This window comes from Haliaeetus albicilla, chromosome 22 (genome assembly GCF_947461875.1).
Source record: "Haliaeetus albicilla chromosome 22, bHalAlb1.1, whole genome shotgun sequence".
Classification (NCBI taxonomy): domain Eukaryota; kingdom Metazoa; phylum Chordata; class Aves; order Accipitriformes; family Accipitridae; genus Haliaeetus; species Haliaeetus albicilla.
Window position 1 is genome coordinate 15,558,051 of NC_091504.1, and position 22,286 is coordinate 15,580,336.

General features: G+C 39.0%; 1 protein-coding gene across 2 annotated transcripts in view; it reads left to right on the forward strand.

Annotated features, from left to right (window-relative positions):
• BMERB1 (bMERB domain containing 1) overlaps window positions 1-12,831 on the forward strand; it is a 74,833-nt gene extending 62,002 nt beyond the window's left edge. For both annotated transcript variants that reach the window (XM_069809995.1, XM_069809994.1), the window contains exons 3-6: window positions 2,871-2,944; window positions 6,126-6,240; window positions 7,831-7,913; window positions 9,338-12,831. In XM_069809995.1, the coding sequence (XP_069666096.1) occupies window positions 2,871-2,944; window positions 6,126-6,240; window positions 7,831-7,913; window positions 9,338-9,450 (385 nt within the window). In that variant the 3' untranslated portion in view covers window positions 9,451-12,831. The remainder of the gene's footprint in view (window positions 1-2,870; window positions 2,945-6,125; window positions 6,241-7,830; window positions 7,914-9,337) is intronic.
• Window positions 12,832-22,286: the final 9,455 nt, after the last annotated feature.

Genomic DNA, 22,286 nt, shown 5'->3' on the forward strand with positions numbered 1-22,286 from the left:
CCCAGGACAGCAACTGTAGCCCTACATTCAGTATTATTTGCTAGCAAAATGTGTGATGTGCTTTATACTTATAAGCAACTATACCTCCTGCTTTCATTAAATCAGATGAATGAAGCCTTCACATGGTTTTCATGAATATGTCTCATAGCCCTCCTTTAGTCATTTAACCGTATCTTTTTATTTTTTTCCTAATCAGCACCATGGAGTGGATGAAACAAAGGCTGTTTGACACAGATGGGAGGAAAGATGTTCCATGTGCTTGAGGGGAATTGGTACAGATGGTGGGTTTAGTCTTTGTCCATCATAAAAATGCACTAGCCTACAGAACTGGGATCCCAGATTGGTCATCTGGCTTGGGGACTTTTGGAATTCAGATTGTCACAGAGCTGTTACAGCCCTTAAGTGCTTGGCCACGTATTTACTTCTCGCCTGTGAGTTACAAGGCAGGAACAAAATTAGATCTTAGGAAAGAGATGCTAAGAATATATATGGAGAGTGCTAGCTATATGCTCTGCAGTCAGATTAAAAAAGAACCAAAATAATGAGAAGAATTGCAACTACAGTGGAGGCCAGTACCTTTGCCACAAATTGAGTGTAGGGGCTGTAAGGACTACTGAACATCGATGATCTTGCTTACTTGGAACATACTGCCAATGATATTTTAAATTCCTGAAAAACCTGAGAGAAAAGCAGTGACATCAGCTTTTTGGAGTTCCTTGCGGAGGGCAGGGAGCCAAACTGATACACAGTGAAATATTTGAACTAGTATCTTTCAGATCTTCCCAGAATGAAGCCCAACCTACCTGATACAGAAAAAAAGAATATCATTTCTGTGTATGTCATGGAGATCTCTTTTGTAGAAACTCACTGTTCTTTTCACTAGTTAAGGGTCTGGCCCCTAGATATCGTTTGAATACAGCAGTTCAGTATTGAACGTTTCTCGCCAAGAAACTGTCTTTGATAACTGTGGTCATTTTCCTCAAATATATTAACACATTATATTAATATGAAACCCAAACTGCATGAACATTGACTGGATAAGGAGCTGTGAGGCTTGCTCACATCCCAGCACATTTTGAATATTGATGCTCCTGAGGGGATAGTGTTTAAGATTGTTAATTGATAAAAGTAATTTCAGTACCACTTAGCATGATGGATCTCAAGAGTAAAACAGGCTTTGCTTGTGATCAGCATGAATAATATGGGGAGCCCAAGTAAGAATAATCATCAGTATAAACAGCTCTGCCTCCAAGTTTTCTGAACACATACAGCAGTGAACCATGGACTAGCCCTAAGGCTAGCATGCTTATGTTCCCAATAAAAGCAAGCCTTACAAGACAGATGTATGGTGGGAGAGCAGATCCCCAGAAGAGGTGACAGTGGCACCTAAACAAGGAAAAGAGGTCAGCAATAAAGATTATTACAGAGGTATTTCACTGTCATATTTTGGGAAGAGGGAAGTAAAAGGGCAGCAGGAGTCACAGCACAATGAAAGTAGCAGAACAGGCAAGATGAAGTTAACCAAAGCAGCAAGTAAGAAAAGGATCAACATGTTTTAATAACATGAGCAAAACATCTGAAGGACAGCTCCCTGTGGAGACCTGCATTCCATGCAGGAGCAGCAGGGAGCATAAAAGCTCTTGGGTTGTGATTAAAATCTTATTTGTGCCAGAAACACCTACTTTTTCCACTCCTCACTTAATGCAGTAATTTGACTGCATTATCCTTTGTGTGCTTGGTTAACACACGTTAATCTCTTGGGTCTCCTCTCTTGAAATACCACTGTGACAACCCATGTTCTTCTGATAGCACTTCAGCTACCTTCAGGTGCTTAGGCAACAGGCAATCCACCCTTCAGGCACAGGATTATGAAACAAAGAGTCTCAGATCTGTGGGGAAGGATAGTGTTGGGGACGTGCAAGTTGAAGAATGTACAATTAATCACAAAGTCTGTTTTTTCATATTCTTCAGGGTGCTATTTCAAAATGGAAGCCCCTAGTGCAGCCCTCCAAACCAACACCTGAGCCTTGGCTGCCAATACAGCTGAGAATAAAATAAAACATTTGCCAGGAAGCTAATGCTGAAGTTTGCTAGCTTCCAGGGGAATAATTCAGTACAGCAGCTCTCAGGATAGATATCAGTTTCAATAAGAACTAAAGGTACAGTTTCTGCTAATGTTATAGATTTTTTTTTTTAAGCTATCTTTTGTGTATTAACATTAACGGACTTTCTGCACACATCAAGGATTTGAAGCACTCATGTCAACCACGGAAGACATCCACCCAAGGCATAAGACCTCAAAATAGATAGATGCCAAATTATGACAGTTTCCAGATCTTTGATATCAGGACTAAGTTATTAGTAAGGTCACAAAGAAAGTTGGTAGTGGAATATAAACCTAGTCTGGGCTGTGCCAAGCAACATATCAGCTTCTGCTGCCCCTTCCCAGTCTCCCTGTTATGCTCACCCTTGCTCTTTTCCCTAGTAAAAACTGTTGCTGCAGTATGTATGATATGGCACACGTTTTTTTCATGACTATTAAATATACAGATGCCCGTTCCAGAATGTTGAGTGACATTCAAGAAAGCAAAAGGCATCCAAAATAATCAGTAATGACAGATAGGACCTACACACAGATTAGATCCCAGTAAGACAAGTAATCGAGGGCTCAACAGGCATTTAGTTTTACTATCTGTTTTAAATTGGTGAATGAATAGTATCAGTATCCCAAGGTTAAACCTCTGCATTTCAAGCTGATGCACAGATCCCAGGCAAGGGACAGTGTCATATATTGAGATGAAATCTGGCCAATCCCATCAACACAGGATGGAGTTTACATGTCTCTGACCATGCTTTTTCTGTTTCTTCAGGATGGATGACATCCAGCTGTGCAAAGACATTATGAACCTTAAGAAAGAGCTGCAGAGTTTGGTAGCAACCCCAGGTAATGGCTGTCTCCAACCCAATATTACAATAATGCTTGGGTGATGCATGGGTGGGGATGGTGTCAGGAACACACCTCTGCCCCTAACAATCAGAAATCTCCCCTCAGGGTTGAGTTTCATATCTCTTTCCTCTAGTCCTTATTTTTTCTTCCTGTTTTCTTTCCTGTCTTTAATCTCCTGGTCTCTAAATTTCTTTTCATGCTGTATTTCACTGCTCCCTTGGCAGCAACCCTGCAAATACCACTCAAGGTGTGTATTCCTTAGTTCTTACACTCCCTTAGCAATCTCAAGGGAACCAAGTGGCACAGAGATTGTCAGGTAGAAAAGACAAAGTGCTGAGATACACAAGAAAAAAGGGAGAAAGGAGAGGGATTTATAACCATCACTGAGCATGATTGGGTTTTTTCCTACATATATCAATTGTCACACCTGTAGTCATAGAATAAAGTAAAACAGGTTTCTACAAAAAACAAAGGGGCAAAGTCTGCACTGTGTTTTGCCTTAATTCTCTGCAAATTCACTGCTCTAAGGAGGGACAGACTTACGGGCAGTTTTGCAGTCCTTAACTCCAAACTCCAGCTGAAATCAATAAGGGATTTTCCTTCACTACAGCTTTGCTGTTTTAGATCATCCACAACAGCCCTATTCTGTTCAAGAAAAAAGTAGACATATTCTGCAAACCACTCGGCAACTGCAGTGGGCCATTTACAGCAGATATTACAGCATGGCCTCTAGCACCCTTCAGAAATAATTTGCTGCTGCCTAACTATTAAGGACAAGTTTTAACTCTCCTTTAGTTATCCTCATTTACCCCCCCACATTTTACTGGGCAAATTTAAAGGACAACTTTCTCCCTAGAAAGGGGGGAGAAGGTGACTCATAAAATAGGAAACAGGAGTCTACTCTGAGGCCACATGTTCTTAGTTGTATAAACTTTTCCACTTTGCTTTGCACGCAACAAAAGTGGATTCATAATCTTTCTACTTTTCTTTATACTTCTTAGTTACTTATAGGTCACATTTTTAATTTCTAGTAACACTGTTGGTATGTTATAGGTTTAAATGCTATTGGAAAGGATTATGAATCCTATAAAATATCTAGCAATGATTTCCCTTGCCTTGCCTCTTTTAGTCTGCAGCTTTCCTACCTATACTTTTAAGTTACAGTTAGGGTTGATTAGGTTTTCACTTTTTTTGGTGGACTTTTTTTTTTTTTTTTAAAAACCTTTTAGAAACTATCTTCCAGTCACAAAGTCTTAAGCAGTGATCCACAGACAGCAATTTCTCCTTAGCACTTTGCAAATCTCAGCAAACTTAAGAATTAAGTATGTGCAGTTCCAGCAGCACCACCTTTTGGCAGACTCACAACAAGAATACTTTTGTTTTAACAAAGACAAAGAAACTGCTGGCATTCACACAGAACTAAGTGCTGATGCAGCATCTGCCTAACCTAGAAAAACAGTTTCCAGCAATGGGTTCATTCATAACATCTTTATCATAATTTTCCTGTTAGTATACATATTTGTAGAGAGACACCTGCTCTTTGGCTTCAGTAGACACGGTTTAGCCAATTTCAGTAGACATGGGATCAGTCTTTTAGTACACAGAGTATGCAGTACTTTGCCCCAATTCAGGATGCATATATTTGGCAGGCCGTTTCCTAAAGGATACCATTGGAGAGCACATCTCAATCTGGGAAGAGGACAGATTGAAAGGAAGTAGAAAGTAGCTTCTACCTTCAGTAGTGAGAGGAGGAGATCCCTTGCTCCATAGACATAAGAGACAAAGCAAGACAAAGCAGTGATTTCTAAGCATTCTCCTTTCTGTCCTGCAAATTCAGCATTAATTACAGGAATTCTCCATAGGTGACAACGTAGAGGTCTTGAAATCTTCATAGCAGTCAATAACCTTACCTTCCTTTATCATTTCTAAAAGATAAAACACAGAAAATACATCCCAGACAAAGCCACCTTATGTTATATTACAAATTATTTCCTCTGCTACTGGCAGACTGCAATTTAAAATTCTCGAAGGAGTATGACTTTGAGATTGAGACTTCAAGAATTTAATTTTCTTGATAATATATTCAAGGTGCTTTTATCTCACTAAAGAATGGATTTATTGCAGAAATTCCCAGTAGTAAACATCCTGAAGCCCATGATCCAAAATTAAGCTGTATTAAACAATTATTTTCAAATGTCTGATTTATTTAGCTGTTTAAGATACCTTGTAAGTTCAGTCAGCAGACATAACATAGCTCAGATGCATCAGACTGCAGACAGCTTGCCCGTCTTCCCACAACTCTTATTTTACTTAATTTTATGGTTCTCTAAACACAGTTCTACTGCTCAAAACCAAAATTCCTGATTTACTGCAAAGTATCTTCTCATCTAATAAAAATTTTCAGCTTCTTGAGAAAATAATGCGGGCTGGGATTTGCCTCTGGCTTTCTCATCTCTGCTCTACCTGCTAGCTTTGAAGATTTCTGTCTTAGCTACATTTGCTTTATAACCTTGAACTACAGCTCTGTAATCCCTAACATTCATGAGTTTTAGTTTGTGGCAGGCACATCTTTCATGTCATAAAAATCCTTTATAGACAACCTAGTCATTACAGACTGGCCAGTTAGCAAGGACATATATTAATTACTCAGATTTTTGAAGCATAGGGAAAACAAACACTTTCATTTATTTTTCCACATTACACAATTGATGCTATTTGTATGGATTTGCAGCTCACCTGCCTTACCAGAGTAGAAAAAAAGTGGTGTAGTCAACAGCCAAAGCTGTCATGAAATACAGAGAAATGGTTCCTTTTGGATTGGTCTCATTTTCCCTGAGGTCAAAGGGAGTTTGTACCATGGATTTTAATGAAGCATCCTGGACTGTTTTCTTACCAAAGCTCTTCAAAAAATCAGTGTCTTGCAGAGTAATTTAATAGTAAAAGTACACTTGGCAAGCCCCATAGAGTCTCCAGACCATTAAGCTGATCAGACATGACAGCAGCAAGTAGAAGAGAAAAAAAGAAGCAGTAAGCAGAACTCACTGGGGTTTTGGTGACTTGGCTCTGAAGAACTATTGACTTCAATCAGCAATTCATTCTTAGACCTCTGCAATGTCCACACCCCCACCCTGTTCCCTAGAATCCAAAGTAATAGTCTCTTTTCTCTGTTTTTGACCAGAAAAAGAAAAAACAAAGATGGAGAAACAAAGAGAGGATGAACTGATTCAGAAGATCCATAGACTGGTACAAAAAAGAGATTTTCTTGTAGATGATGCAGAGGTGGAGAGATTACGGTAAGAACTAGAAGCAACTGAACTTATCTGTGAGATTTCACAAGTCTAACACTACACTGGAGTGACAAGATTTACATCAACATTAATGGGAGAGAATTGGTCCTTTAAAACAACTTACCAAGTTAAAAGCCTCCTCCAGGTTCCATAGGAAAAACATTAAAACTAGATTACTGCACTTCTGTGGCTCTCTATTCCATTAATGATTCAGTCATCTCCTGACTACAGTGGGGTTTGGTATGTTACTTTCCTACCAGAAAGTGTCTGGTCATTTACCATTAAAAAGAGAAGGATTTTTGCTGCTACCAGGGGATCCTCTTGGCATGAGTAGTAGACATGAAATGTAATTCAACAAGGGGCATTATTTGTAGACATTAAAAAAAAAAAAGGCAGATTTTAAACAAATTATTAATGTGCTCAGGTTTTATTATTACTGTTCTCACCCTGCCATAGCAAAAAAAGAAAAAGCAAATGCAATCACTAACACAGGTCTACCTAACCTAAAGCATAAACAAGTTCAGAATGGTTCTTCTCAGTATCTTAGCCCAAAGTTGCTGAGAAACCTGTGGTCTTGCTCAGAAGTTCATTTCCAGCTGTTGCACTGAGATCCCAATAGTCTACAAATAGAGTTTTCAACAGTAAAGATTCAAGGCTCACCAATCCATTTATCCTAAATGACAGTATCTCTTCCAACACATTTGAATTCCAAGCAAGCAAAGGACAGGAGAGAAGAAAGCTTGCCAGAGTCCTGCAGCTGATCAAAGAGAGCTAGCCAAAGTCAGCAGCTGACAAGAAGCCTGAGCTAGTAATGTAATCCAGAGCTCTCAACTGCTAGTTTAATGTGCAAATCGCAAAAACCTCAGCAGCAGCCAGACAATACAGAACCATAATTGTAGGCTACTGAAAATGTACTGCTATGCACCATGCAGATGTGAATACATTAGTGTCAGTTCACATTTGCAGTAAAACCTGAGGCTTTTCTTTAAAACTCTCGAGATACTCAATCAGTGTGCTCATTGTTAAAGTAGGAAAGTAGCAAAGAAACTAACATGGAAATAAGGGTAATAGATACAATCAAGGTTAGCAACACAATCTTTATTTCGGGCCTAATGCTGTCATCTTCAGGCAAAGAGAAATGTACTTGGTCTGGGTAAATACTAACAGCAGAGGAGCATGAGATCCAGTCTTTTGTCTAAGCAGGCCTTTAAAAATAAGTACAATCACAGCAGGATGTATCCTCTGCTTGAATTTGTAGCGGAAGCATCCTGAAGCACTTGTGAAGCCAACTTTAAATAGGTGATACATTATGGTTTAAATCCACTGACTAGGGAATATAATGAATCCAGTACTATCAGAGACAAGTAAAGAACCTTGGGGAAAATTCTGTCTCTGAATTTTACAAGAAGTTTGTTACTGTTTTCATTTAGACAAATATTTTGCTCTTTAATAAGCAGCAAAATTAAGTGTTTTTAATAAGAACGAAGTCAATTGTTTACTAGTGATTTGATCCTAGCTACTCTAGCTTTTACTGTCCCATTTACACAGAAAACATTGTTATTTCTGTAATGGATTTATTTTGCTTTTTTCCACCAGAGAGAAAGAAGAAGACAAAGAGATGGCTGAATTCCTTCGCACCAAGTTAAAACCCTTAGACAAAGCAACACAATCTCCTACCAGTGAGTTCCTAAACATTAAGAAAAACAATAGGAAAAAACTCCAAAGACAACTGGATAAAAGAGCATTTTCAAAGGCCATGCTGGGCCAGCCTCTGCCAAAAGCTAGGTTAATCTAGCTAGATCACCCTGAAACAAGATAGTGTGTCAACAATTGCTGGCCACTTAAAATTCAGATGCCCAGTTACCCCAGAAAACTGAATCCAAGTCATCTATGGCCACTTTAAAATTGCTTTGTGTGTTTTAAATATGCAAAGTATATTTGAATACACGTTGCTACAACCTGCTTTTGTAAGCAACTCAATTTCTTTTTGCCAATCATTTTCCCATCTGGTTCTGCAAAAATATTAACTGGAAAAAAGCCTCTTAAGATATATGCTAGGATATCTGAAGCAAAGTTTGCCTGTTTTACTGCAGACAAGATGGAAACTAGAGAAAAGACTGCAAACTTTCACAGCTGCCCCAAATTTCTTACAGCATAAATAGGCTTTTCAATCACCTCAATCCAAGTCATTTATGGACAGAACTGCAGACACACTAATTTCTCAGAAACTAAGCGGATTACATGTTCCCTTGGAAGCTTTCGGCTGCAACTTTCAACCAAAACAGTCACAGCATAAGCTCTAAAAGTTAACAGATTGATTTTGACTTGTCTCAAACTGAGCTCTTAGGCATGGAGATAGTCAAGTGAGAGTGGTGCCCTTCTTAAAGTAAATTTGGACCATCAGCTGAAGTTGTTTGTATCCATACACACTGCCATTTTGCATTGATCAAGATCTTGGTAAAGCATTTCCAGAGGAATGTGGAATGACTGTGAAGTTCAAGTATAAGGTTGATAGAAACACTTTAAGATGCATCACTAATTATTTATACCCATTGGGTCACAGGGAGCATGACTCATCTCCCTTGTTAGTTTACTTCACGTCATTCCTTTTAAATGCAATGTTAGAGTAAAAAGATTCTTTTCACCCTGAAAAATAAAATCTACATTTATCTTGTTCTCCTAATTACGACATCCAAGTTGATGTGAGAATAAACTCGAGCAATATTTTTGTTCAACTCCTTAGTTGTTGGGGTTTAAACACAGTAAGATGACTTTCTGTGGAAGAACCTGTTATCTGACCCTATGGCTGTGAACAACGACACCTGGATTGAACAAGATGCAAGAAGTTTACCCTCCCATTGAGATGTCTGGATTCTTTAACCCCTCTTAACTCACTCCCCTGAAGAGATAAGACTTCCTGAGCAGTTTGAATCCACATACCAGCTGGGTTACTACCATAGTGTTAGATGTATTGTTCAAACAAGAGTTAAAAAATCTGGGGGGGGACAGGGGGAGGAAAGGCTTGCATTCTTTAAGCCAGAAGTAGGAAAAAATAGTTTGACCAACTCTTGGTTTTAATGGTGTCCTATTTTGAACATTGCAGGCAGCCCAGCAGAAAAGAAGGCAGAACCTCCTCCAAGCAAGCCCACCATTGCCAAAGCAGGATTGGCCATCATTAAAGATTGTTGTGGGGCCACACAATGCAACATCATGTAGCTCTGGGCTCTCTACCATGTTTATCTTTTCAAATGTTTTCATTGAATGAAACTGTAGGGTGAGGGGAACTAACAGCATCCTGCTAACAGAATCAACAGCAACTGGCACAACAGTAATATATGGAATGTACAATGGCAGTTTCTTCACTGTTGCATGGATCACTCAACACGCATGCCTAAAAACAAAAGAAATCTATATAGTGGCTGTCCAGTGACCAGAAAAGATCTGTAGTAGAGTCAAGAAAACCACCCCAGTGATAAAAGTGAATGAAAAGAAGGGTATATTTCATCCAGTAAGGTGTAAAACAGCAATTTTAATAGGCCACCACTTTGTAAGAATTTGTTGTACGCTTCCCCCCCCCTTGACAAACAGCACTCAAAAATTGCTGAAATATCCCATTTTGGCTACTTTTCAAAACAAAAGTCACAAGTGGCAATGCTGTATATAGTACAACTGATAGATGAAGCAACCTCAGGATAACTGATGTTGCATACAAAATACTTACCAAACAAGTGTGATGTTCAACTACTTTGCTGTGGAGTTTCACTTCCAATTCTTCCTAAAGAATGACCATCAGTGACAAGGATGCTGCAAGTAGAGATAGATTTTTTTTATATCCCATATGATTTCTGAATTACTCAACTCAAATGAATATTGCTTGCACCAGGGAAAGTGAATCTCTGGTAAACCTTTAGCAAGCACAGATACAGTAATCTGCAAATAGGTGATGTAATCCAAAGCTGTGTCATTTCTTTTAGTTCTCCACGTCACCTGGAAGTTAGAAATATTCACCCAGAGAGCTTTGTCCACTACTAGAAGTTACATGCAGTATGACATTTGTAGGTTGCTGGGAGGAAAGCGGAAGACAAACAGTATTTAACTAATATTTAAACAATGCTTGAAACAACTATTAATTGCATATTCCATAAGAAATATAAACTATCAAGCATAGGAAGACACTAGCCACCCAAGACAAATTGGCCACAAGACAAACATACAAATACAGAAGTAGACTATTTGTGGTAGGAAGATCACATTCTACACAAAATGGGTTTAAAATTAAGAGAAATGCAGAAAGACTTATCTGTGTTTCACCATTAATGTGTTTCTGGTCTCTATGCAGATTAAGCCTTGTGGAATCTAATATCTTTATATTAGCTGTCAGTAGCTGGTTTGTCTGTGTGACGGTATTCCATATAAACGTACTGTGATAGGTGTAAATAGTAAAATAAATGTACATGGATCTAATGTGAAAATCTCAGGCTTAGAAATAGCAAACTGATAGCAAAAAGTTCCTAAAATAAAGTTTTTCAAGAGGAACTTCAATTTTGTGAAGCCAGCTAAGTGTGTAGTTGTATACAAAGGAACCACATTTATAGGAAATGAGAAAAAAATTAACAGCAGTTACCCAAAAAGGATAAACAGTAATATTTTTTAGAGAGAGAAAGTATCTTATTAAGGTTCAAGGAGATACACACCATCTAAAGTAACTCAGATTATTCTTGTACAAATAAAACCTAATCCATAGCATCAGACTGATTTGATGAAGAACATTTGCATTTCCAGAATAATTTGTTTCAGTATTGCAGACTCACTTGAGACAAAGAACCTATGTCACTAAGTTCCTTAAGGTTTAAGGATCAAGGAGGAAAGAAAAAAAAAAAAACAAAAGGTTTCCACTACAACATGAAGCACTTTAATTACTTTAACCAAAGACACAGGAAAGAGGACAAAACATATCCAAAGGCTGAACAGTCATATATAGTTATTGCATCCTTGTTGATACATATAACAGCACATTAAGCTCTGTAGCTGTTAATATCTACTGTATCTGGTATGGGTTGGACTCTGTATAGCACCTGTGTACATTAACGGTTATGGGGAAAACTGCTTTTAAGGGAGAATACACACTGGAGGGGAAGAAATACCCACTGGCTTCTATAAAATTCAACAGCCTCTTGAATTTGCTGGTACCCAATTAAGACATCAGGAATTATCAGTATCTTAAGACAAGAGGCAGATGTTCAGTGCCATTAACAAAGGCAAATGGAAGTTCGGAAAAAACTTGTAGTGAAGCACCAAACTTAAAACCTTTGGAGGATCAACCGTTACAACCAAGTACTGTGAATGCTGATAAAGGGTCCCAAAGAAGGACTTGGCACACAGTTTTTGTAAGACAAAAGGTGAGTTATGCACATTAGTGTTTAAACCAGGCTGTGCTGATGACTGGGGTGATCCCTGCATGCTGCACAGAATCTGTAGTCCCTTGGGAAGAAAAGTAAAATCGATGGAATGTAGGTTTGTGTGAAAAAATTTCATTAATGGGAAACGGAGCTAGACATTTTTGGGATGCAACACTCCTGACTAGGCTACAGAGTCCCCTCCTTTAATTAAAATGAGGAAGAGAAAACAGCAGGTATGAATATGTAATATTAATATACAGTTAGCACTGGTAGCCAATGCCCCAAAGGGACCTGAAGTACAGCAGTATTCATGAGAGTAAACTTCATTTTCAGAAGTTCTAGCTTGGGTTAGCTAAAAAGTTTTCTTTGTGTGAGTTTGTTTTGGTTTTATTTAGCAAATGCTTCAGTTTTGTTTTTATTTTTGGGTGGGTTTGAACAGCTTGCCTGCAGTGCACCAGTGGTTCCTTTAGAAGGGGGTCAGTGATGCTGCTTAGCAATAAAGTCCTGGGTTTTTTAGACTGTGAGGTCAGATTCTCAACTGTGTTCAACACTGGCTTACAGTGTTGTCCATCCAGAACACAGCAGAGCCCTAATGGGTTACTTTGAACATAATGATTGTAATTAAACAAGTTAAACTTAGGAAGGAATTAAGTGTGCAAAAATCTTGGTCCTTGTTTTTAAAAATCAGACTAAACCAGTGAGTATTCCCAAGTACCATAAGGGGCTTTGTGACTTCCACAATCCTATGAACATAGCACATTATGCAATCCCCACATGTAAAATCAGCAGAAAACATCAGACAGGTATCTTCAGATGACTACATTGAGTAACTGGCAGCACTTCAGAGCCGATTTTCAGATACCTGTTGCTGTCTGCAAAGGAGGACATCGGTTGACTGAGGCACCCAAAATCTCTCCTGGAAATCCTGGCTGTTTATCACTTCACAAAGAAGGCAAGGCATCAGAAAAAGAAAAAAAATTTAAGGTGGATTTGACACACTATTTCCTCTATGAACTGGTAAACATGGCTGTATTCAGGAAACGATCTTGGTCTACTGAGGAAAAAAAAAGTGCTGAAGTGCTGTTTGTACTAATTCTACCAGCAAATGTTTCTCCTGTACCTTGCCCTAGGCCTACTGAATCTCTTCAGCAAAGTTAAACATATTTCCAAATAAACTAAGCTGCTGTGTTATACTAAATATGTGTTTCTTCCTGTTACTGAAGGAAATAAGTGGTTGTGGAATAGAGTGGGATGCATTTACTTTTAAAAAAGAATAGGATTATAATTCTGCAAGAAAGGAGTAATTTGAGAAGTTATAAAAATAAAGGATTTTAACTCGCTGAAAAAAAAACAAAAAACCAAAAACCAAAACAGTTTCTCCTATGACACTCCACAAACGGAAATCACCAAAAAAGCCAAGCTCATTATGCTCCTAGATGACTTTGAAACCTCACTACAGCCAGAGCACTGCACAGATTAGAAGACAGTTCCAAGCCCTACATTGAGAAGATGAAGGTCCCAACATACTTGAGTATCAAAAGCATTGCCAAACCAGAAGGGCTTAACAACAATTAAAAAAAAACAACCAAACAACAAAAAAAAATCAGCACTGTCTGGTCCGCTCACCAGAGTGGTTTTACAGATGCTACCTGAAGTGTAGGGCTGTGGAAATCTCAGGGACAAGAGATTACATGACCAGATACAGGGAATGAGAGTGCATCTAGGGGTGGATCTCACGTTGCTGCTTTCCTCTCATTGCCCCAACCTTGCTCCTGTGGGAAGCAAACACAATGAAATAAAAATCTGTATTAAAGTTTTGCTGTTGAGAGTCAGCTAAGGAATAGCTAACAGCAATAGTATTATACCACCGGAACAAGAGGTGTGGAGGACAACTTTCCCTCCTCCCCATCTCCCAGAATAAAGTAATTCAGCTCAACAGAAAGCTTTAAACATAACCCTGCAGCCAAGTCAAAAATCAGCAATACACAGGAGAGAGACTACATCGTCCAGACTTTCTCTGCTTAACTATACCCCGGTGACAAGTTACCAGTGTCTTGTTAACCAAGACACAGTTAACAAGAGTTAACAAGAACTTTCATAAGTATACCCACTCCACTCTCCAGAAAGAATAGTACTTTACCTAAAAAACAGTATTAAGTTGCATTTGACTGGAGGCTGAAATGTGAGGCTGCAAAAGGTAACTAGGGCATGCTTTCATCTTTGTGGCTAGTCACCATAAGTTCATGTGTGATTCAGGCTTTATCACACTTTGTCTTCCTACACAGGCATAAGAGCATTTTTTCACTTGCAACTAAGCAGATGGTTAAGGAGAACAGTTTTCCCAATATTCTGTTCAGCTTGATCTCAAACCATGCCACTTGGAACTAAAATATTTACAGCAGATTGAAATCAACTACCTCAAATTATGAGTTTATTTCTACACAAGATGTGTAGAATACACATATTCTACCCATATCCTTATCCATACTCCCTGCCTTTGAAGCAGTTAAAATCTTCACTGGCATTTCAGAGGCAGCTCTTGGAAAATAAGAGTTTGACTATTGGCTCCAAAACCGAAGAGATCTCAGACTTACAGTTAAGAGTGAATTAAAATTCTAGCTGAGAATGAATAGAGAACCTCCGAGTTGGACTCACTGGTAAACAATTACCACAGAAAACGTTTCTGGTCATGAAGGAGAGTATCTTTCTTATTAGAAAGGAATTTGAAGGAATTGAGTTCAAAATTTTTTCAATAAACATGATATTTCTCTTACAGTAGAAAGATAACCACAAACTCATTACACAGATGACAACCCAGAGAATATGTTTTCTGCAGAATAGTCTTCCAAGATGTGCAAATAAACCAAGTTACTCTGTGTGGTTTGCTCCTACCTAAAACAATGGAAAATTTCTTGGTACTCCAACATATACAGTAATGTCAACTTGAAAAATCAAGCGCCAGCAGGTCACCACGAAACTCTCACATTTCAGGGGCAGGCTGAAGAACAACAAAACAATTTTTCTTCTGTTTTGACCTTGAAGAAAGGGCAGCTCCCTTTCCTATTCCAGACCCAGCATATATTCCCAAGCAGCTCAGAGTCCAAGCCACTCTTCCATAGTCATATGTTACTTACATGAACACAGTCCTACTCTGCCCCAGCATAAATGCTACTGTTGTTATCAAGGTGCATCTTGTTCCACATAATCCCATCAATCCTGTAAACAGCCAGCCAAGCACGCTGCTTTAGAACAGGATTGTATCATAAAAACATTAAGGTCCAAAACTTACTCCTCCTTCCATATGGATACAACACTTAACATAGGATCTTGAGAAGACCTCAGTATCTAGACCTGGATCCAGACAGCCTAGGCAACAACTTACAGTCTCAGAGATGAATAAGGAAGTGTCTAACAGTAGCATTTCCCTTATGTTTAAGCTTGTATCCTTCACAGCATTTTTAGTTTCTTAACTAGAGGCAGTTTTCTGCAGTAATACTTCATGTGAGGTTACCTAATTGTGGTAAGACACCAAGAGATGTTTAAACTGATACCTAAAAAGTAAACCTCATCAGCTACAGAAATCAGTGGATTATAGTAAGCTGGATGTTGTAAAGAATTAGACTTTCAAACCTACTTTGACATGCTTTAGATAGATTCACTCCAGCAGGTAATACAGCTAAACAGAGAACTTCCAGTTTAGGATTTTCAAGTTACAAGGATAGAGAGCTCATGCACCACAACGAGCTACAAATGATAGTCTTCACTTAACAAAAACATCAGAAATTCCATTGACTGGAGGTATGTGCTTGGTTTTCCTAACAAACAGATCCTAAGAGGTCCACTGAATGGGCCCTTCAAGCCAACTACACGCGATGGGATTTCCTTTATGACAGTACTAGTATTGAAGCTTTTGTAAACACACCTATATGCTATTACTATTTGCTTGTGTACCTTCAGGCCAGAAAACCCCTCCAATGACCTAGCTTTGTTTCACTGGACAATCAAAGCTGCTCTAATAAAACACCACAAATGCAAAAGCTCCTTAGTTACTTGACAACACAGAAGACTGTCACTGTAACGTTATCTTCTGTAACTAGCACAAAAGAAACCTAAGTGATGAAGTCTTACAGCCCTCAATCAACTTATATTGAGCAAATGCAGGTCTATGGAGAAATTATATCCAGGGCACAAGATTATTGAGTGAACTGCAACTGCCACAGGCACTGCTGAACACACTCCTGAAGCATGAGACAGTGGTGTCTTTATTAGAAAAATCAGAAACAAACCACAAGAAAGCAGCAGAGCAATCTTTACCTCGATTTACAACTGCTTATTTTAAAACTCAGTCATTGTGGCTTAACCCCAGCCAGCAACTAAGCACGACACAGCCGCTCATTCACTTCCCCCCCACCCCATGGGATGGGGGAGAAAAATCAGGAAAAGAAGTAAAACTCGTGGGTTGAGATAAGAACAGTTTAATAGAACAGAAAAGAAGAAACTAATAATGATAATGGTAACAGCAATAAAATGACAACAGTAATAATAAAAGGATTGGAATGTACAAATGCACAATGCAATTGCTTACCACCTGCCGACCAACACCCAGTTAGTCCCCCAGCGGTGATCCCCCCACTCCCACTCCCCTGGTTTATATACTACATGTGACATCACATGGTGTGGAATACCCCGTTGGCCACTTTGGGTCAGCTGCCCTGGCTTTCTTGCTGGTTGGGCATCAGAAGCTGAAAAATCCTTGACTTTAGTCTAAACATTACTTAGCAACAGCTGAAAACATCAGTGTGTTATCAACATTCTTCTTATACCTAACGCAAAAAACATAGCACTATACCAGCTACTAGGAAGACAATTAACTCTATCCAAGCTGAAACCAGGACACAAGTGTATCAACTGAACGAAAGATTCAACTCACTCCTGGTGTTATTATATGATTGAAGTAACCAGGGAGCTGCTAAGGTCCTGTGTACAGCCCCCATCAGTTAATATTTAAAATAGGGAAACAATAACTAGGTATGATTTAGTGTTTAGGAACTAACCACTAGACAATGGGGCTTTGTAAATAAGTAGGATGTTTATGTCAGAAAAGGTAATGGATTGTGGTCTGGTCAAACCTTGGAGAACCAGTTGGAACTGCCAAGATTAGGGAAGAAGCAGGTAAAAGGCAATTCCTACAAGGGGACATTGCAATCACTGACTCATTGACGACCTACTCAAGACAAAGGAAGATGACAGTCTGCCCATTAGTTTACATGAGGGGCGAAGAAGAAAGAACCAATCATTAAGAAAAATAACAATGAGTATGTATTAGTTAAGTGTATAAATGTGAGAATTTTTAAGACAAGGGTGTGCTGTCTTGAGACAGGCACCCATTCATGCACATCAATGAAATTAATTTGACAATACCTCGACTCAGTTTTATTGGCTTGCACACAGGGTAAACGAACCCCGTTTAGTGGGACAACACTGGGGATCATGAACATGACTATAGATTTGAAATTATAATAATCCACCTGTTTCTCAGGCAAGTTCATGCTCTTAGATAGTGACTGATATCCAAGAGAACTCACACAAGTACATCTTCCCTGCAGGCAAACAAGTCACAGGTTCTTTCCTGCAAACACCCTCCCTTTTAGGATCTGAGGTAGCGTCTTGAGTAAGACCACCCTGTCTCATTAATAAGCAGCTCATTGTGCTCCAAGAGCCTCTGTACCAAGGCTGTACCCAACCGCAACCAGATTCTACACAAGTGTAATGTATCAAAAGGTTTTAGCAGGAGATTTACCTTTAAGAGATCATTTACACACCTGAATAAAGTTAAGAAGTAGAAATACCTGTCCTTAGAAAGCAATGGTTGAGTCCAGAGTCAAACTGAGGGTGAGTGTTCTTGGTGACACTGCAGCCTGGAAGAACACCACTGCAGCCTGGAAGAACACCACTGCAGCCTGGAAGAACACCACTGCAGCCTGGAAGAACACCACTGCAGCCTGGAAGAACACCACTGCAGCTCCCTCAACATCACTGGCAAGTGCCTCCATGCGGAGACAGTAATGGAGCTCACCCTGCATTCCTGGTCCTTTACCATCCATCAAAATATGCACTGTGCCCAGGATACCTGGAACCTGGTAAGACAGTTGCCATCAGGATTTCAGAGCTGGAACATCTGTGAGAACTCCACCCATGCCCACAGTGGTCACTGCAGCACACAGAGCTCCAGCACTAGGAACACCTAAGTGACCAGGCCTTGTCTCATGCTGCTCTCAGCCTGTTTGGTAAGGCTGTACAGAACAGACCTGCAGGGTCTATGTCAGAGCTAATGAAATAATTGCTGGCCTGTTGAGCACTCCATTTTATGGCTTGGACTGCTACCAAAAATTGCTTCAGGTAAATTGCAGAGTAGTTTAAGAAAATTCAAAACCAGCAGAGATGATTGCAGCTAATTCCAAGTTTCTTGGAGCCAATTATCCATCTCATCTACACTGACAAAGTTGTTTGTTGCTTTTTTTTTCCTTACCAGTAGACTTCATCACACAAAATGGATTTCCTGGCAGAATACCATTTTTATTACTTGTGAATCCAATAGCTGAAAGACTGACTTGAGACTTGTGCCCGCAGCATAACATATAATAGCGCTTTGACAGCCACATACCATCTGACCTGCTGGAATGCCTGAGGCTTTATTATGTCCTGTATCCCAGCACCACTGAGTAAGGCTGTAGGCAAGTCAGCTCAGCATTACTGTATGTGCCATATACTAAGTAGAACAGCTTCTGGCAGTAATACAAGTTCCAAATCTCAAGGTGAAATGAATAAATGTCAACTCAAAATAAGTCTGCAACAGCTGATGTTTCTCACCATCTTTCATCCTGAATTGCTACAAACTTATTTCTGGCACAATGTCACAGCTCACAAATTGCTTTGCTTTTGAGCTGGTAAACGCTGCTCTACAGCCTCCTTAGGCATACAAAGTTGGATTATAATCACTCCAAAACACTGTTTGGCACAGATACGTTTTAAAGGAAATATTTTGAAGGCTTTTGCTTTAGGGCTGTCAAGCTCAACTGATTATAATAAGAGATAGTTTCCAAAGATATCACCTGTATCATCACGAGCAAAAGGAACACTCCAATTTCCACAATTTGTCTTGGGACTAAAAGCAGTCCCTTATAACACAAAATACAGAGCTAAGCACCACAAGTATATGTGGCGACTGAATTAAGCGCTCAAGCTATCTGTACAAGATTCCATTTATTTCACAAAATAATCAAACTTATATATGTTTCAACAAGGATCCGGAAAGAACTAACGGCATACAGCCAATATTACTAACACAGGAGCGCATATCTGGGTCAGCTGGCATGTTTGCCAGTCCTCAGAACAGTTAAAGATAAAAACATTCCATACACATACTCATGACTGTCTTCAGCCACATCTTCCCAGGTGTACACCAGGCCATCCTCCAACCTGACCTTGTAAAACTAGTTCTTCAAAGCCTTGGCAAACATGCAGCACAACAAATTCTAACATTCACTCTTGAAAACAAATGCCAGGTGTTCCAAGCTGCTGCCACAGTACAGGCTGGATGCTTTTATACCTTGTCTGTACCTACACAGGAGATCTGTAAAAGCAGGAAGATCATCTCGGTGCAGGAATACCTTGCTCAAGTTTTCAGGTGGCAAACTGTCTTAGTGAGGGCAGGGAATTTCTGTATCAGTCATCTTGCTACTGCACTGTTACTCTTCCTACAGGCATTACCTATGCTTTGGACAAAGTCCAGGGTATCTTGAAATCCTGCAGGATATGGATCCTTCAAGGTACTGACCACAAGCTTTTAGAGATATCATTTTCAGGAAGTTTCCATATTCCTTCCCTAATCCATTTATGATTATTTCATCCTAGCTCTCTCTCCTCTGAGAGCATCCTGGAAGTCTCCACATACTTGTCATATTCCACCCTCACATTCCCCTCCCACACCTTTAAAAAAAAACACAACAGAAAATATGAAAGCAATCTCTGGTTACAGGGTTATCATGTGAACGGTTCCTCTCTCTCCCTTCACACAACTTTATTACTTTTCTCTGAATTCCCTTCACATATTAGAAGTTTATCCTACTCTTCAGGTAAGAATAAATAACTTGCCTGCAGTCTGATAAGGTGCTTAGGTCTCAGTGCATAATATCCATACTATCCTCTTGACCCCAAGTCTGTTGTCAACATCCTTCAGTCATCATTTAAGAATCCTGTCCTAATAGCTTGAGCTTAAATTTGAGATGTCTTCAAATGCACCAGTCTGCACCTCAAAGAACTCTCCCTTTAAGTGCAACCAGCATGGTCAGGCTTCTTCTATCAAGCTTGTCACTACTTATAGCCAAACTGTTTAAATGCTTAGGGGAAACAAATGCAACACTGTCAGTGGCAATTAGCCAAAAGAGAAAAAACCCAAACAAAATCTCTTTCTTAGGTATTCTACATACAAGAGCGCATAGGATTAGATAGGACTAGTGGAGCATCTAAAAAAGGCCTTAAAGCTGATGTATCCTAGAGAAGCCTTTTTTACTCTACAGAAAATGCTCAGAAACAATACCTTGAAGCAGCATCCCAGAAATTTCTTGTAAAATAGCATTCTCTATTTATATCAGTCTGCTTCCTATAGCATGTGTATAACACTACAAACCATTTTAATAGTCACTTGAATTAAGATTTTTTTCCCAATTTTCTCCATCTATGTAATATTAAACATAAAAACAGTCCATAAGAGAAGGAATACTATGTTAAAAGTAGTGAATGCTGGAAGAGTAGCAACATCGTACCTTATCCTCTGAACAAATACCAGCTCAATTGTGGGAAAATATCCAAAGATCTCTTAGGTATCTCAATTGTTTCACAGCATATATCCACTGTAAGACATCACACTATACATTAATAAAATGCTGACTTTAATGTACATCAGCATCTGACTTTCTATGGTCACACAGACTGAACAGGTATCAAGGTCAAGCTTTGAATGGGAAATCACTTAAAGCCAAGGTTTGCAAACTAGTTTTCAAATGCACAAAAGAGATGAAATATTCATATTGCAAAAAGGTTAGCTGCAAAGACACTTAACACATTTCAAGTGTCACAGGCAAGAAATTAAGTGACAAGATTAAAAGGAAGGGTTACTCCGACAGACTGATAAGCAGGCTTCACTGATAACACTCAGTTTTCAGTTGCTCATGTTTCTGTAAAGAGCTATCTAAGCAAATCAAGGCCATGTTTTTTCCTCCAAGCAGTCAGTTTTTCTCTCCATACCAGTCCTGAGACTGTCTAGAATACAGAAAGCAATCTGTCCTTTGTGGCCAAAATCAAAGTCCTCAGCCTATTCTATAGAAAGATTGCTTCTTTCTTACTCTTTCACACCCAAAAGCTTTGCTTTGTCCAAAGGAAAAGCCCTTTGTCAACTCCTCTGTTCAGAAACTTCAAAGGTTAAGAAACAGCCTTATGTTCTTAGTCATGCTTCCTATTAAGTATTATTCCACATTACACCTGAAACATCAGCTAAGTCACTTCCCTAATGCCCTTCTCTGGCATTATGCCCAAGTCTCCTTGTTGTGCCTTTTTTTTTTTTTTAATTAGAGTTAATAGAAATAGGAGTTAAACCATAGTTCACCATGCAATTACACTCTGTCCTGTTACATTATGGGAGACAAAACAAGCCATATTAATTTTAGAAAAAAAACCAAAGTTATTTCTATCATGACTTTTAAAAGCTTTTTCTAATATAAACAGATGGTTTAACATCAAATGAGAATTAAAGAAGTGGGAATGTTTCCAGCATGATAACAAGAGAACAATTAAAATCAAACTCACCTTTTGAAGGTAATCACATACCAGGTGGTACAAGGGATTTTACTCATGCATACTTAAAACATTCCCAACTACTGAGAGAACAAAATTAGAGTGGTGATTATACAGTTTGTGGTATTGGTGAAGAGGCTATAAAATGGTTTTTATAAACTGCCTGCCCCTCCTTTTAAAGGGCGATATTTATTACACTATTTATGGAGAGTTTCCTGCTAAACAATTTGTTTAGGTAGTAACTTCAAAATTGTTTACTGAACAAGTACTCTGCAAGGTCAAGTGAACACTTACCTGAAGCAGGCCTGACATTTACTCTAGCAGACTGTTCCACTTAAGAGTTCCATTAAGTAAGAATATGTAATAAGACCACAAAAAAAAAGAGAAAGTCAGGAGCAGCTCATCCAGCTCTTTACTTTTATCCATAAAGCTGTGAAATGACAGCAGTCCAATTTAGTTGCAGATTATTTTTTTTTTTAATTATTTTGTTAGATTCTGAAGTAAAGTTCAAAGCACTCTAGTGAAGCTGCAAAGTAACTTGCTTGCCAGACTTGTAGTTCCTGGATAATTACTATCTTCAGCAAGCTGGAAAACAAGGCTATTGTAACTGAAAAGTGACCTGTTAACTTTATTGCTCAGTAAACACTCCATATGACATTATTCACATTAATTTTAACATTTCAAAGTGAGACTAAAACTCAGGACGAACACCTTACTTCCACCCATTGTATTTACGCTCCTACGGTTTCCTTCTAAAACTCTAAACATTAAGTTGTATGAAGAGCAGTAAGAGATACCGAG